Source organism: Cupressus sempervirens, chromosome 8, assembly GCF_028749045.1.
Source record: "Cupressus sempervirens isolate cs-2001-9-10 chromosome 8, ASM2874904v1, whole genome shotgun sequence".
Taxonomy (NCBI): domain Eukaryota; kingdom Viridiplantae; phylum Streptophyta; class Pinopsida; order Cupressales; family Cupressaceae; genus Cupressus; species Cupressus sempervirens.
The window spans coordinates 767,131,389-767,150,488 of record NC_143125.1 but is presented as its reverse complement, the minus strand read 5'-3'; the positions used below and the strand labels follow the sequence as shown (position 1 = coordinate 767,150,488).

Below are 19,100 nucleotides of genomic sequence, written 5' to 3'. Positions count from 1 at the left end.
CCTCCCGAATTCTGGCAGGATTCTGGCCAGGCATCTGGATTCCCTGTGGGTTCTGTTCTGGGAATCTGGATGCCCAGCCAGAATCTGGGGGGAATTTCATCGGAATCAGGATCCGAATCCATATTCAGGGATCCGGTAACTTAGAATTTAGATAAAACTGGCATATTTAAATTTTAAATTTTTATGGAAACACTCTATAACATTTGTAAGTGTGCATGCACATTAAAAAATTATTATTTTAATTCTTTTGAAAGGGGAATTAATAATAATCTTTCAATGAGAGCACAGAAAATTTAGTTAAAAAGTGCCAACAATAAAATTCTAAACAACCAAAAATTAAGGAGAAAACAATTATTCCTTACAAGAACATAAATTCCTGTTTAAAAAATGCCAGTGCTCAAACTCAAATCAAATATCCATAACCAAAATTTAATGAATACAAAATCATTTTTTAACAGAAGACAAACTCAAATCAAGGCTGCAAAGAATTAAATTTGAAACCACATACATCACATACATTTAGACAAATTTTGAGAGGGAGAAAATTTATCTAACAGAAAAAATTAATCTGTTACAAGTTGTACAGCAGTCAAATTCAAATACTGAAGTAGCGCTTATATAAACAAAATTTGACTACAGAAATCAAATTTACTTAAGTTCATCAATAATCACATTGAAATCACAATTATATGACAATAATCACGTAAATTTGGCAAAATCATATTCAAAAATAACTTCTAGTTAGCCAAAAATGAAGCAGAAGGCAATGGGGAAAAAATGATTAAAAAAACCTCTATCACAAAAGATGTCAGCTGAAAATTGAAAACTGCCACTTATCGAATTATATATTGCAGTTATCGAATTCTAAATTCTATGTATGTATTCAACCAAAACCTATGAATAAATCTTGTTAAAGAAGGCGATAACTCGTAAAAAGCAGTCCAATAATCAAACTGAAAAAATTCCAAAAACAAACTTCTTTGATCTGGTGCGGATACTAGAATGCTGTAAAATCAGACAATACGAGATAATTCATGTAGGCCTACAGTAAATTTATGCAAAAATCAACAAAAGAAAACAGCTCTGCTAAATGAAATTGTAAACAAGTGCCCTTGAAGCTTGATTAGTAATACAAACGATACCTGTTTCAGGGTTCGGCTTCGGCTCTTCTTCCATGTTACCCTTAGGTTTTCCAAATTCGCCTTTTCCAAGTTAAAAAACACGCGGCCCTTATGTACATGTGCTCAAACCTTGATATAAAATAGAAAGAAAACAGCGCCGATCTACATGTACTGATAGATTTGTTTTTCAGTTCAAAATTACACGTGGCAGCTTGTCTAGATATAATGACAATGATGGGCCCACACTTTAATAATTATGTCTCGCTTTTTTATTCTTGCCAACGTCATATTGGCACCACAGAATCACGTGGAAGACCGAAAATGAGGCTTAGAAAATCAAAATCAGTTTTTAAGGGCTAGGTAGTTAATTTAGTTACCTTAGTTTATGTAACGTCTATTTTTCTGTGATGCATTTTTTTTTTTTTTTTTTTCCTAAAAAAAGTCGGCGTTTAAATACCTTGTTTTCCACTAGAAAAATGGATCAAACAATATTACTCCCATTATTAACTCGATTTGGGTAATTTCTAATTTACGTCGAAGGTGTTCCTTTTCTCAACAAAATTGAATCACTTTTATATCAACGGTTTAAAATGTAGTGTACAAAATGACACCAATAGAAAGTAAAGAGTTAAACACACATGTATAGAAGTTATTGTAGAACGGGTTGATTCAATAGAGTCTAAGTCCATGTGTTGTAACAACAGTATTAGTGTCAAAGAATGTAGAATGAAAGATGTGTACAAATTCTAGGGCTATATATAAGATCACAATCAAGTATAGACTTCCCTTTCCAAGGTCACAATCAAGTATAGACTTCCCTTTCCAAGGATGGATGATATTATGGATTGTTTGAGCAGAGCTGTGTATTTCACAAAGATAGATGTGAAGAGCGGATATTGTTAGATTCGAATCAGAGGAGGAGATGAATAGAAGATTGCCTTTGAGACCAAGGTGGGGTTGTATGATTGGTTGGCCATGTCTTTTGGGCTAACCAATGCACCAAGCACTTTCATGCAACTCATGAATGAGGTACCCAAAGAATTTTTGAGTGAGTTTTTCATTGTTTACCTAGCTGATATTTTGATCTTCAATAAGACATTGGAGGAGCATATAATGCATATTCATAGGGTATTTGAGAAGTTGATGGAAGAGAAATTGATGATTAATTTGAAAAAGTGCAGTTTTGTGAAGAAGGGGTTAGTGTATCTGGGATTTGTAGTTTCAACATAAGGTCTAAAAAGGGACCCAAAGAAACTAAAGGCTATCTCGAATGGCCTACTCCAAGGAGTGATATTGAGATAAGATCTTTTTATGGTTTCGCTAGCCTTTACAGGAAGCTTATGAGGAGTTTTAGCAGAGTTTATGGACCCTTGACTGAAACAATGAGAGGTGCTAGGAATGAGTTTAAATGGACCATAGGAGCAAATAAGATTTTTAATTTGTTGAAACAAAAGTTACAGAATAGCCTATTTTAGCACTTCCAAATTATAATAAGGTGTTTCAAGCAGACTATGATGTTAATTGTACTATAATAAGAGTTGTTTTGAGTCAAATAGGAAGACTTGTTTCATATTTTGTTGAGAAGTTAAATGATGCTAAGAGAAAATATTATGTTTATGATTAGGAACTTTATGTTATAGTTTAGGCATTGAAGAAGTGAAGACATTATCTTCTTCTAAAAAAGTTTGTTTTATATAGTGATCGTCAAGCTTTGCAATATTTGAACAAACAAGCAAAGTTGAATCAGAGGCATTTGAAATGGGTTGAGTTTTCTCAAAGTTATACCTTTATTTTGAAACATAGGATCGCGAAGTCAAACAGGATTGTAGATGGTCTTAGAAGGAGATAACTTTTGTGACAAAGATGCAGATTAAGGTGGTTGGGTTCAAGGAAATCAAGAGTTTGTATCCAGAAGATCCTAATTTTGGTGAAGCTTGGAAAGCTTACATGTAACATGTTACTCTAGACATAACTAAGTGGTTGGATTTCATCATCTAGGATGGAATGCTATTTCGAGGAAGTCAATTGTGTATTCCAAGGAGTTCTATGAAGGAGAATCTCATCAAAGAGAATCATAGTGGAGGATTGGTAGGACACTTTGGTTGAGATAAAACCATTATTTTGTTTATTGAGAATTATTGATGGTAGCAGTTGCATCAATATGTCAAGCAGTTTGTACTGAGTTGCAAAGTATACCAGATGGCAAAAGGAGCAAAGAAAAATATAGGGTGTAATAATGGTTAGAATAACTAGGGGGGGAGGGGGGGAGGGAATCAATTATCCTTGGGTCCAAATGTACTAATTCAACTTCAAACAACTTATTCAAACGTTGATGGTAAAAATCTTAACACAATCGAATCCATAAACAAATCAATGTAATACAATGGATTGTGGAAATTTGATCTCTTTAACTTAGCTATATTTTTAGTATATGTTGAATACCATAAACATATAAGAACAAATAGCATGAAACACGAAAACAACATTCACACATGTATGACACTAGGATTTCACGTGGAAATATAATTTGGGAAAAACCACCAAGTAACATGCTACCACTTTTCACTCTTGTGAAGTGAGCTTGGTTAAGAGTCGACCATATTAGTTACAAAACACACTCTTAGCTGTGACCCTATTAAATAATTTAACCACCCTATTAGGAGTGGCCTTGTTAGAGGTCTTTAGAACATTCCATTAGAATGTCACCTTGATAAAAGGGTTTACAATATGACTATTAGATCAACAAATATTAAAGGATTTTTATTGCCACGATGGTTAGAAAGTAATAGTTGGATTGATCTGATAAACAACAAATCACTTTGAAAATCCAAATCTCCATTTGGCTCATTCCTAGTTCATTGACTAGACTTCATCACATTCTCCATCTCTAATCTGCTTGGCAACACTTCAAACAATCACTCTTTCAACAATTTCTAGCTTAACCTTTGCAACTTTGTTCTTCACTTTCCTTCACAAATTCACCAATCAACAACCATAAAAATCCCATATTCTTCCTTAAATAGGTAGCTTTGATCTTTTGTTGCTTAAACATAATCGTAGATCTTAGAGTTTGATCAAATTCAATGAACTTGCCCATTGTTTTGTCCTTCTTCTTTCTTGAAACTTCTAGAAAGTTCCCATTAAATATATGACTATGATTGGTTAACAAACTCAATTCATGCATTAGATATGCTTGCTCATCAATCATTATCTTCCATGCATTTTGACTAATCTAGAAATTCAACTATGTCAGCCTCAAATCTTGATCCTTTCACAAATTGTTAATGTGTTGACACTAGGTCATCACTATTGGGATTAAACCACGAATAGAAATAACAATTACATGCAAATATAAACAATATGAGAAAATAATAGATCACACAGAAGAGAACATAAAACACCAAGATTTAATGTGGTTCACCCAATCCATGGGCTATGTCCACCAAACAGCAAGTACAGTATTATTGCGATCTAGTGATTACAACCTAATTACAATATGTAATCCCTTATAGCTCAATACCACCGCAAGAACCAATTTTTGCATCACACCTTATCAAACCATCCATAACCCTAAGCCCTTTTATACAAGTATTTTTGCCCTTTTAGAGTTAAAATTAGTTACAACATGTTGGCCATAAATTAGCGAATATAAACAATAGCCAATTTGTGAATATTAGCCATTGACGAATAGTATCCCACCATTGGTGAATAGTAGCCCCAAACCTCAAAGAATTTATGAATTATGTATAGTACTTCCCTGATCAGTCACCACAAACTAACAATCACTGTGTTCTTTAGCTCAGTCGTCACTATTTTGTCTCCATTGGCTTACACTAGTTTGCTTGGCTTTGGCTATGCTTGGTCAGTTCTTAATTTTCCTTCATCTTGCTCGGTCTCTACTATCACTCGGTTAATATTGTTTACTCGACTATCCTTAAGTTCCTTAATCTTTTGTGTCATTCACCTAGTGAAACTATTACTCAGCAATGCTTAGCATCTTGACTTTTTTCAACTTTTCTCTTCACTCACATGTCTTCTTCACTTCTTATAATGATCAAACAACACATTATCTTGTCAAATACTAACTAATCAAGTGCCCATTGTAATTTCATCATACTCAATTGTCTTCACTCAACAACTTCACTAGTTCATCTAGTTATCTCTTCTTTTCAAATCCTCTTCATCAATCAAATTGATATGGAACTCTAAACTATTAGCAGATGTCTTACCAATATGGTTTGACATCAATGACAACATAGTTTAATTGTTCCAATTGCAGTTTCCAACATAGGATTGTATCAACTATTACCTGTACTTGAGAAATCGTGGGAGGATGTCAATATGGATGTTGTTCTTGGTTCACCAAGGACTTGTTGACAATTTGGCTAGGGTAATTTGATAGGGTTGTCATTTATGGAAATATATCACTCAATTTGAGATGACAGATCTCAAGGACAAATTTTGAGTCAGTATAATATTGATAAATAAGGTACAAGTAAACAATTATATTTGGTGAGCTTCACAGGAAGTCTACATAGTTATGCAGACTTAGAGGAAGGTAGTATGGACACTAGAGAGTATATGTTCAAGACCACGTAATATCATGTCGATTTTTTATCAAGTTATGGTAAACACTTACACTCAAGATGTTCCTCCATCACTTATGAAAAACAACTCTCTCTCTCTCTCTCTCTCTCTCTCTCTCTCTCTCTCTCTCTCTCTCTCTCTCTCTCTCACACACACACACACACACACACACATAGGGGTTATGTAATGATACTTGTATTTAGAGATATTATAATACACATATTTAACCTTTACAAGTTAATCGAAGAAATCAATCTTAATCTTCAACATAGTAATAAACATGAAAAATAATCTTCATTAATGGCCCAAAATTTATGTCAATAAAATCATCTTCTTTCATATTTATAAATCTTTAAAGATAGAAAATAATTCCTTAGGTTATCCTCCAAGAAAAATCAAACAAAAAATAGATTTATTCAAGTTTTCTTAACAAAACTTGACTCCCAAGACTTTAAAGAAAGTTGTCAAAATAATTTTTTTAATATTTTGATCTTAACCTCCTATAGTAGGATAATTAATATGTACCAATAATTAACAAAACTAATTATTAATGTGAGGACTGCAAATTTGAGACACCTTAATCCCAATATTCTCCCACTTGTCAAAGTGTCACTTATAGCACTAAGATCTACATTATTAAAAGATGCCTAATAAAAACTACATCAACATCGCTATTCATGAAATTACATAGATGCCAATATATTCACTCATGTTCTATTAAGACACCTACAACAACATCCAAGATGTCCACCATCTCAAGAAATAATCCCTATCATTGCTCAACATGTCAGATGTGGAGAAAAGGAAACAAGCCAAGGTGAATCCACACTAGTCCAAAGAACATAAACACAAGATCCAAATAAAACTTCCACCACTCTATTATGCTCATGAGATATTCAAAAGCTTCAACAAAAAATTTAAATCTTGTACTTGAACACAACTATGAAGTAATTCTTTAGAAAAAAAAGAAAATGCCATCTAAAACAACAATCAAAATGATTGTTCACATCTAACCAATAAGATTATACAATTGAAAAAATCCATGGAAAATCTAATCCATCTAGTCACTCATACCTTGAAGGTATATAACATCAACAAAATCATAATGCCAACATAACCAACCCATTAATTGCAACCTCAATCTCAATTCAATAAATCTTGTTAGTGAAGAATACACACATACAAGAACTTCAATTGAGTGGTAATGTCAAATCTAAAAGAGAAAATGAATACTAAGTCTACAAATTCACAACACCCTACTAGGGAACCCAAGAGAATCTAACTTAAACATGTTTCTATGTTTACATAATTTTGAAGTTGATGAAAGTTCAACCCCATAGCTCCCGAGAATCCCCTGCATGCAAACACCTATCACAGAGAGAGGAGCAAAAGCTATGGAGGCTACAATTCCTAGATCCACAAAGGAGACATTTCAATTGAATCAAACAAAAATATATTGAGTGAATGATTAATTACAAAGAGATCAATCTTTATAAAGGAGACCAAAACCTTAAAAGGTAAAATCTAGGTTGCATGATAATAATTGATAAAATAATTAATTATTAGATGCCTCAAGTTTAGCTTAAGTAAAATAGAGTTAATTAGAAAATATTTAATTACTCTAACACCCCCCCACTCCCGCCCCCTTAAGATAAACTTAGGGAGTAGATAAAAACTTAAAAACTACTTCTAAAGTAGATTTGGGTCTCAACAACAAAGCTTGATGAGGTACCCAAGCACAACCAAATCTTTATAAAAGAGGAGAAATAGAGAAAGCCACATGAAAAAAACCCTACTCCAAAAATAGATGGAAAGAATGTGGATGAAGGAGCCTCAAAACTAAAGAATATCCCAAAAGATAAGAACAAAAAGATGATCATAAAGAATGTCACTGAAGCATAAGAAGTTGTAGAGCTTTGTCGAATAGCAACTGCTGATATGAAGAACCTCCACTAAAATAGAACTTGACAAGGTAGAGAAGACTATAATTTGTATGAGTGCTCTCAAAAGATGATACTCGAATCATGAGGCACACAAAGGCAAATAACTAAACTCAAAGATGATAGATGACATAAAAAACCAAAGCCTAAAGAGATTATTAATCAAATATGGAAGTTTGCATCCAATGCAAGAACAAAAAGAAGAGTATTTATATAGTAAATGATACATCTCACTAAAATGCATAGGTACCCAACCACTGCATCTACCTAGTACATATGAACAAATACTTAATACATAGCTCACTCCATCAAATCAAGGACACATAAGAGCCAACAAAAGAACCCCCCTAATGCAAACAAGTATGAGGTGATAGAAAATTGGAAAAGTGGGCCAAAAGAACTACATATCAAGGAACCATGATCAAGATGCACACAAAAATGTGTATGTGTGTATTGAGGTGATCAATCTTAGACATGTCATGAGGCTAATATCGCAAAAGGAAAACTTACTAGACAAAGGAAGATGACAAACAAAGGAAAAATAACAACTCCCCATGACACTTTAATCAAAGTGGTGCATGTACAATAAGGCACAAGATATGGTAAATCCCAAGAATATTGTAATATATATGAATGTCCTTAGATGAATCAAAACAAAAAACAAGGCAAAACAATTGAAATAAAAAAAATACATAAGGAATATCGTACTTTATCTCAGTGTATTTGTAAGAATGCATACAAATGATGTCTACAAAGACTAGAAGAGACATAAGGCTGATACAATAGATAGTACATTCCATGACGAATTGTCTCAAGAAATGAAATCAATCCCTAGACTTGAAACAACTAAGATATCCACTAGAATGTGAAAATACAAAAAATTGAATAGAATGTGCCTGGAGCAAAATCTTGAAAAATAGCCACCATCAATGAAAAGAGCTTGAAACAACCTTTCCCACTATATAAAGAATTCCCAAATCTGAGATTAGATGCTCAAAATATATCTACCAAAGTGCAAAAATGAACTCTTGACTTTGATAACAAAAAAATCCATCATAAAAGAATCAAAGCTAAAAGTTATTATACCATTGTTGGAATTCTTTTAGAATAACTGAGAGGGGGGTGGAGTGAATTAGTTATTCAAGGTCTAGATGTACAAATAAAACTTTTCACAATTCAGTGAACCCATAAAAAATTCGTATCCATGCATGCATTCATTGTGTGTGAACTAAAACTTATATGTTACTATCAAATCAATTTGCAAAAATGTAAAGCATGAAACAAAACACATCCATCAACACATTTGACACAATGATTTAAAGTGGAAACCCAATTTGGGAACAACCACTAGTAACATTCTACTCTATTTTCACTCTTTTGAAGTGATGCCCTATTAATGGCCAAGCCTGTTAAAGGTTACAATACACACTGTTAAATATGACCTAATTAAGGGATTTCAGTCACCCTACTAAAAGTGAGCTTTGTTGGAGGATTTTAGGCCATTCACTTGGAATGCCACCCTGTTAAAGGATTTTCCAATGACTGTTAGGTCAACCTTACTCCAAAGGATTTACCCTAGGCTGATACAATTGTTAGAAAGTAACAATAGAGCTTTGATCTTATACAACTTACAACCTTACTTGAAGATTACAAATCTCTTTTCATCCTCATCTCTGCTTGGCTTCCAATCTTTGTAGCTCTGATAACTTGTTCACCCTTCAAGCATTCATCCTCTTACGCCTTCTTGCTCAGTATGCCATTGTAAACTTCTTTACTTGGCTCACTTGATAAAGCAAAACCCCTTTCCTTCTCTTTATCAAATTTTCACATCAAACTCTCTAACTCTTTTTTTGCTTCATGACCAGACATTCCTATATACAGGAAATTAGAACATTTTCCCACTCATTTTTCCGATGGATTAGGTAGGATACAATGTATCTACCCCATATCTTGTCTTCTCTAGAAACTTCTCTTTGAATCCATTTGAATTCACCTCCAAAATAGTTTACATAAGATTCTGTGCCACTAGATCATCAATCTTATCTTCCTTCTGATTCACAAGTTCCAAGAAAACAAACTTGTCATCTTTAATTCGACAAATCTTTGATCTTTGTCATAATGCAATAGCTCGACATTATCAATCTTCTGATGCTGGAAACATACTAGGTTACTCGACATCAACTAAATTTTACTAACTTGCTCGACATCCACTAGAATTTTCTTTCACTCAGCTCCAACTTACTTTTTTGCTCTGCTTTAACTAACTTTTCTCGGCATCTACTATCCACTTGGTCAAGCTTGGAAAATGAACTTTGTTTAACTTTATTCTTTTGAACTTTCTAAGTGTAGCGAGTCATTTTGTAACCTTAAGTAGATCATCAATACATTATGTTATCACTATCTTAATTGATTCTTATACTTCATTACATAATCATAACTCAACCTTTCCTCTAGGTACTTGTGTTACATCTTGTTGATGAAATCCTCCTCATCAATCAACTAAGTGATAGCACTTGAAACATATAAGCAATTGTCTTACCAGCAAATAGCAGGTTTGACATCAACGACAAAATAATGATTGAAACACATGGTCTTCTTCAGCAATCTTTCTAATCAAATGATATTTTCAATCAGATATCAACATGTGATGGGCTCAAAACCATCTTTCTGAAAATGTCTTGCTTGCCTAAAATAGAGTTTGTATACCTAAAATATGAGCAAAAATGAAAAGGCAAATCCAAATAGAGCCAAAAGGGACAACAGTGGTTGTTGATGCATTACTAACGTAGCATTGATGTCAAAAAGTGTCCAACATAAATTTGACAACCAAATGACCATTGAGGCAAAAAATGCTAGAAAAAATCCCTTGCCTAAAAATATAGGTCGTCAAAAACATAAACACACTTGTTAGTAAACATTGGTTGGTGCCAAGAATAAAGTCGGTGGCCCAAAAAAAAACCATGTGTGAAATTATTGCCAAAATAAATGGCAATTCACTGTTAAAATTGTAGAACTAAACACACTTTTAAAAAAAAACATGAAACTACCAAGGGAAGATTGTAAAACCACCTGATAATCCAGAAATTGCCTACAAAGTCATGCCATATAAAGGCAATTAAAAGGTCACTCAAAAGAAAGAACTATTGATCAAGGTAAAAAAAACTTGGAATAATTTGTACGACGCGCCACGTGGTAGTTCCAAAAATTAGGGTAGAGGCTAGATATTATGGACAAGTCCCAAAAACTTTTGATGCAAATTTCCCAAACTTGGCATGGATCTCCAAAATATGATCCACTGTGCACCTTTTCTGGGATTCCTTAATAAAGTCAAGGCTACAAACTAAGGTATCCATCTAATCGGTGATAAAGATACCAAAGTTTTTGGTTAAAGGGTGTCTACGTGGTCCAGGGTGGATGTCCTCACATAGAGCTCAATGCCCAAAAGTGCTCCAGTCACGTGGGGTTCACGAAATGGTCCAATCAATGGTGAAATCAGGGGCGTGATACCAAAGATGTACATCACTTTCCCCAAAATCCAAGGCATGGTGACTGGACAAAATGAATGTGCCAAAACAATGATGTTGAGACAAAAAAATATGGGCCAATAGGGCGTGTCTGCGAGCCTGCAGGTGATAGGCGCTTTGAAAGCATTGTAAGAGGCAAAAATAAACTACGATTCCCAAAAGAAAAAGGGACCCCAATGAAAAGGGCATGGTCATATGCATATTTATGTTTCTCAGCACAAAGTTCCAAAAAGTGTCTCTAATATGTACCCTCCAAAAAAAATCGCATACCACTGAGAGAATCAGTTCTCCTACCTGCACGGAAAACCATGCCTCAAAAAATAACATTGGGTCCACAAAGTAGCATAAGCTTGGGGCCAAAAAAAAAAGCTTTTGATTGGTGTGGGTGTCGAGCGGGTGGGAGGACACATGCTTGTAAGACCATGCTCAGAAACCAATGTCCAGAAAAAGGAGCCACCAACCATCAAATGCAAATCCACAGGTCACATGAAATAAAGAGGGAGCATGGTGCCCAATCAAAAAATTGCCAATATGAAAGGTTCTCTTCTTATGATAATAATCACGTGCATTTTTTCTACATACAAAAGATTTTGTTTGTGAAATAGACAAACAATTTTTTTTGCCTCCAATTTATTTTTTTGGAAAGATAAAATAATTGCAACCTCATTTTGTATGCCCAGGCTATAGGACTCGAGTGGCAAATTTTTTTGCCTCAAAATGCAACATCATCCAAACTAAACATATTTTATATGGCAATGGGAATTTTTTAATGTTCTAAACATAAAGATGACATCCGTTTGGGCTCAAAGTAACCAAGAACAAAGCTCCCCCTAAATCCAATATAAAAAACCTCTAAAAGCTCATATTTAAAAACCAAGTAAAACCTCTAAAAAACAAAATATGGGCATGAAGATATGGAGCTTTGATACCATGTTGAAGTTAATGAAATATCAACCCCATAGCTCCCAAGAATCAACTACATGAAAACACAGGTTATAGAAAGAGGAGCAAAAGTTACTAAGCCTAAAATTCCTAGATCCACAGAGGAGACATTGCAATTGAATTAAGAAACTCATAGCTTACAATTTTCAAAGCATAAATCAATTTGAAATGAAATAGGTAAAAACTATAATCTTCACCTATCAATAGGCGAGAATAACAACCACAAAAGCTTCAAAAAAGTAGCAACAACTCATCTCATATCATCCAAGGTAGATTGAGTGAATGAGTAATTCCAAAGATATCAACCCTTATAAAGGAGATCAAAATCTTAAAAGGTAAAACCTAGGTTGCATGATAATAATTAATAAAATAATTAATGATTAGAATCCCAAAGTTTACCTTAAGTAAAATAGATTTAATTAGAAAATATTTGATTACTCTAACATTTTCTATGTTTGCCTGAAGACACTCATGATTAACATGCAAGGTTCTTTCCAAGTAAAAACATGTGTGCTCGAAAATAAATCCTTTGAAAGCTTGAAAGAAGAGGGAATAAAAACATTTTCATTTAAGTCATTAAAGAGTGTGTTTGCCCATTTTAAGCACCAAGTCCAAATGCTTGTTTGCAATGGTCTTTACCCCTTAAGAATTCAAGATTGTATGACTTCCTTTAGAACCAAATTGAAATGTGTACCATAGCATTGTTCTTTGACCTTTATGCATTCAAGAGTGTATTTGACTTATAATTATTCATTCCAAGAAATGTTTGTGAATTTATTTAAAGTTTTTAAGATTGGATTTGGATTGTTTTAGCTTCAAGACATTCAAGAGTGTATTTGATTTACCAAATATATTTCAATATTCATTCCAAGAAAAGTGTTTAAGCATTCAAGTTCATTCCCAAAAATAATAAAACTTTGAGGAAAACCTACAAGACATATTTTTAGTTATTTCTAGAATACTCCAATCTGTATTGCTACAAAAAAAACTTGAATAGCATCACCAAAATCTGCAAAATGGAAGTTTTGCTATGATCAATAGAATTTACAATCAATAGTCCACTAGAATTATGTTTTAGGCAACATGTTAATTTCTTGAAATTTGACAAAGTCTGAAATCTTCTAAAAACTCTTAGAAACTACAATCTTTTTTTTAACTCCCATGAAGATGAAACCACTCTCAAATATCTTGGAAGTATATACATAAAATGTAAGTTAAAGTATATGCCACTTATACTTAAAGTTTACATTTTATGTATAGTACCAATGTTGAAATTGGCCTGTTAGGACCTAAAATGTTATAAGAAAGAGCAAAGATCAGATAGTATCTCTAACATGTCACAAACAACAAAATGCATAGACAAAAAATGTGTGAACGCCAAAATGTGAAGATGATAGTTTAAAGTAGACAATAGTTTAGAAGTAAAAGATAGTTAAGAAGTAGAGGAGGCTATTAATATACACAAATGACACTTTAAAAAGTGAAAATGCCAAAATATGGAGATGAAAGTTCATCTATACAAATGACACTACGCATGAACGCAGATGACAATCTTTGAGTTTTTCTAGAAAGTTTCAAATTTTATCAATTTTTAGGTGTGAAAATGGGATGTGGGTCCCACCAAGCATGCCAAAATGTATACGTAAAAACATTACCTATTGGGAGCATGTGTAAACAAGCAAACATTAGTAGCACATGTATATCAAGATTCAAATAAGATCAAAAGACTACCAACAAACTTGAGTTTTATTATATTAATGCAACCAATAAATAAAGTTTCCACATAATTGTAAAGAAGCTCAACATGAGAACCAAAATGGACCTTTTTGGTGTGCTCAATATTGAGGAATGTAGATGTGCTCTCCCCTAACACAACTATGGAATCCCAAAGTGATTTAAAATGAAAATGAGTATGAACCTATGCTAAAATGATTAAGAATGTTTCAAGAGATGGCTATGGAAGCAACCATTCTTGGTAGCATTCAAAGGATGAGAGACAGATGAAATTAAACAAACTAGCAATGCAAAACTATGATGACCATTCAAGAGAAATGTAAGAAATGAAACAACTAGCAAAGGATTAGCAGTAAAAATCTCTGAAAGCTCTAGAATAATACTAGCATGATAACAATGCAAGTGCGAAGATGGAAAGTGCTTGAGACAAGAGTCTTATTTATAGGCTTGAGGGAGACATTGAGGAGGTGGCATCTATATGGCATCCACATAGATGTCACAAGGGAGACACATGGGCTAGAGGATAAGCCATGAAAAAAGTCCAAAAGAGCCTTTAAGGTTTGAGTGGCTCAAGGTGTGCTCACACAATTGTGAGCAACCTCAGGGGAAGGAGAAGGGGGAAAAGGGTGTAAGAATACCTTTTGGAGAAGTTAATTAAAGAGGGGCTCCTTGGGATTGAGTTTCTCACACATCATGTGAGCAATCACTTAGGGGCTAAAAAGGGATTAAAAGGGTACTTAGGATAAATAATTGTGATTAATTAGTCAGTAGGCTTAGGAGGATGAGAGTTATGAGTGGTAGACTAAGCTTTAGGTAGAATTTAGGATAAAAATTAATAAGATTTAATTTTATAGTGAATTTAGGAAATATTAATCATGTTGAAGGATTTAAATAAATACAATTTATTTAAAAAGAGGATTTATGGAGCACTTCGTATTAAATAAATTTAATACATTAGGGGGATGTATTTGAATTAAATTCAAATAACTCAAGGAAATGAAAATATTTAATTAGATTTATTTAACTAAATAGGTAGATGAATGTAAATAATACAATTAATTATTAAATGATTAATTATAGTGCTATGGGAGATATTAAACAAGTTAATATAGTGATTTGGACAATTTTAAGCATCTACAATTATGCCTATGGATTGTTGTGATATTCTTTTGGGAAGACCTTGGCAATATGATAAACAAGCTTTACATGATGGTAGATTGAATCAATATACTATTTGGGCTAATGGTAAGAAACAAGTATTATTTCCTTTGTTTGAGAAATCTAAAGTGAATCATTGTACTACAATTAGAGTTTGTTTGGTTACAGAAAATCAGTTTGTTAAGGATATGAAGAAACAAAATGTTTTCTTTGCTTTATCTCTAGAAAGACTAAGAAACAAGATGAACTTGAGTATGCAACTAAGATTTGATCTTTGTTAATGGAATTTAAGGATATCATCTCTCATATTGTGCCTTATGGTTTACCTCTTGTGAGAAGTATTAGTCATTGTATGAATTTGATACCTGGAACTAGTTTGCCTAATAAAGCACCACATAGAAAATGCCTAAAAAGAATAAAGAATTAAATAACAAGTACCAAAAGTGCTTGTTAAAGGTTTTTTAAGAAAACGTTTGAGCCCTTTTGTTGTACCTATTATATTGGCACCTAAAAACAATTAAGAATGAGGAATGTACATTAATTATAGAGCTATGAATATAATAATAGTTAAGTACATATTTTTCTTGCCTCGAATGGATGACATAATTGATTGTTTGAGTATTTTATAAAAATGATTTGAAAAGTGGATATCATCATATTAGAATCATAGAAGGAGATGAATGAAAGATTATTTTTTTAAGACTAATGAGGGTTTGTATGAGTGGTTGGTTATGCCTTTTGGTTTGACTAATTTACCTAGTACTTTTATGAGATTGATGGTTGAAGTTTTGAAGAAATTCTTAGGTAAATTTGTGATTGTATATCTTAATGAAATACTAACTACAGTAAGACTAAAGAGGAACACCTAATGCATATTATACAAGTGTTACATAGAGGTTGAAAGAGGAAATTTTTTTGATACACTTGAATATATGTTCTTTTATGAAACAAGAGATTGTATACCTCGGTTTTGCCATTTCTACTGATGTGTTATAGATGGATCCTAAGAAAGTAAAAGATATTCTTGAGTGGCCTACACCTAAGAGTGCTGGAGAAGTTAGATCATTTCATGGATTGGCAAGTTTCTATAAGAATATTATTAGAAATTTTAGTTCAATGTGTAATGCTATGATAGAGACAATGAGAGGTGATAAAGAGGAATTTCGATGGACACATGGAGCAAAAAAAATCTCTAAGACATTGAAACAAAAGGTTGCAGAATTATGTGTACTTTTCTTTTCATGGTTTTACTAAAGTTTTTCAAGTTGATTATGATGCCAATGGAAGTGAAATCATAATTTCTTTCTATTGTGACAAATTGAATGATGCTAAGATATTTAGTCTATGACCAAGAATTCTATGCAATTATTCAAGCCTTGAGGAAATGGGGACATTAATTGATGCATAAGGCATTTGTATTGTACGTAAATCATAAATCTTTATAGTATTTAGGGAGTTAGAATAACTTCAACCAAAGACATATGAAATGGGTTGAGTACATGTAAAACTTTACTTTTGTGTTGAAACATAGAAGTGAATAGTCAAATAAGGCATTAGATGCTTTGACTAGAAGAAGCTTGTTAATAAAGATGAGAGTTGAAGTGCTTGGGTTCGATGATTTGAAGAATTTATATGAAACTAATCCTAATTTTGTAGAATCTTGGAAAGATTGTAAGAGTCACATAATTGATGAGCAAGATAAGTGGTTTAAATATTTCATTCTGGAAGATATTTTGTTTAATGGAATTCAATTGTGTATATCCAGAGGATCTATGAGATAAAATATTATTAGGAATAAACATAGTGGTGTACTTTTTGGATATTGGGATTGATAAGAGCTCTATCAAGTTGTCATGTGACCCTTAGAAAGGTGTGGCTTCGAGTTGTGTTCTTGTCCACAAAGTTTTGAATTATTTAACAATGATTCCTACAAGATGTGATATGTTGATTTCTAAGCTTATGTTGTCTATTAGTGTCTAAAACACTTAGTCATTTACTAGGAAAGATTACAAGGTCATCACTGCAAGTGAGTTATCTAGTAAAGGCCGAGCATACAATACTTATGCCAAGAAGAATAGTGATTGTTGAGTATTTAGTAGTGATTGGGTAGATGAACAAGTTGAGTAATATAGTTGAGACTGAGCAATTTGACAAGTTACTAAGTGCTGAGAAAGTAGGTATATAGAAGCCGAGTAACAACATATAGGTGTATACATGACCAAGCATTAGAGCATTCAAGTGCCAAGTAGTTTAGTTTTGACATATATGTTTGTTATGGTACAAACACATATGTAAACTACTTTGGCTGACTTTTCTAAGATATTTAATATTTATATAACCAAATAAGGAGTTGATCAAATGTCATTGTAGAAGGTAATGATCCCAAGGTGTGCAATTCAAATGATCAAAAAAAGGAATAGAAACAAAAAAATATAATGAAGTGTGAGTCATCGATCAACATCTAGAACCTTCATAGAACATCTATTTAAGGTGGATTCTAACCCTAGAATTATAATGAAGAGAGAAGGAGAAGTATCCTTATGCATGTGAAGGAATGAAGATGAAGTTTGAGAGCATAATAGACAAAGAGAAATCAGAGTAGTGAAGGACTAAACAAAGTTATTAGATTAGGAGATCAGATTATAGATACAATAAAGAGGAGACCCAAGATTAGCTTACAGAGAAAATTGAGGGTCAGGTACTAAATCAGTTATTATTAATTGAGACAGGATAAATCTCTTAATAGAGTGGTCGTAATAGAACTATGTAAACCTTATAACAAAGTCCTTACTTCATTGTGAGTATAAAATTATTTAACTAGGTGAGCTCTAATAGTCTCTTAAGAATTTAATAGGGAAGACCCCTCACAAGGTAGATTATATTTTATGATCAAACATTGTAACCCTGGTAGGTTAAATTTATTTTTGCAACAATGAAGATTTGTGGATTTCATCCCCACCCTAGTTTTACCTTCATCTTGAAGTGTTTCTGAGTAACCAAATCATTATGTTATGTGTTGAACATTTTATAGATGTGATGTATTTTATTATTTTATTTATGTTTCAGCATTTTAGTTTTAAATGGTAGATCTGTGAGATGAATTAAGTGTGGATTTATGTTATTGGGTTTGGATTCAAAAGTTTAAGATCCTGATTCACCCCCCTCTCTTAGTATCATGTTTCCCATATACTCATTCCAAAAATTGGTATCAGATCTAGTTCTCTTGTCACAAAGCCTAATAGCTTGAGAGGATAAGATCATAGAGATGGAAGTATATAAGATGGGAAAAATCATTGAGAATCAGATGATTGAAATTTAGATCGTGTTACAACAATTATAAGCAACAAAAGAGGAGTTAAGGACAACCCTAAAAAGACGAAAAGAGTTAGCTATTTAGCTAAATGACATTCAATATGAAGAAGTTGACACAAAAGGATTGTTAGACAGTGAAAAGACTAGTAACAATAATGAAGCATTGACATAACTACTAGAGAAGAATAGTGCCCTAATAAAAGAAGCAAGAGACCTCAAGACAAAACAATAAATTCAATCAGTTAAACATTGTGAAGCAATCAAAAAGAAGAAGAAAGAAATGAAAGATAAGCTCATGAAGCTGAGAAAGACAATATTTAGATATGGAAAGAAACACTTGGACAATTTACTCCATTTGTAGAAGTAAGGGAAGGCCGAGATGCCGTAGAATTTGAGGCTGAATGAAAGACTCAAGAAAACTCTGTACTAATCCAATTTTATTACAGATAGTTGAATATCCCAAGCTTAAACTTCAGAATACTGATGATGTTAATGTCATGTCAATTATAGAGGATACAAGTGCCGAGCAACTTGGTAAGGCTTTAATTGTATATACACCATTAACTTGTATGCCAATTTTGAATGATGAAGCAAATTTTGATAAAGACTCATGAATTCAAACAAAAAGAGAGAGGCTACTCAAGTTCTTATTCAATTTTTGAGTGTAAAGCCTCCAAAACCTAAAAATGTGACAACTATCCAATAGGTGATTTATATATAAGTGCAGTAGCCAAAATTAAGATCAAGTGAAAAATGGAAATAATTGCAATTATCACTAGCAA

At 32.9% G+C, this 19,100-nt stretch overlaps 1 protein-coding gene across 6 annotated transcripts in view; it reads right to left on the bottom strand.

Annotated features, from left to right (window-relative positions):
- The window catches only part of LOC149544673 (acyl-CoA thioesterase II), a 313,792-nt gene extending 312,534 nt beyond the window's left edge, over positions 1-1,258 (bottom strand). For all 6 annotated transcript variants that reach the window (XR_016355064.1, XM_089795239.1, XM_089795241.1 and 3 more), the window contains exon 1: positions 1,143-1,258. Coding sequence is in view for 5 of the 6 variants with exons in the window: in XM_089795239.1 (XP_089651365.1) it covers positions 1,143-1,176 (34 nt within the window). In the remaining variant the exon portion in view is untranslated. The remainder of the gene's footprint in view (positions 1-1,142) is intronic.
- Positions 1,259-19,100: the final 17,842 nt, after the last annotated feature.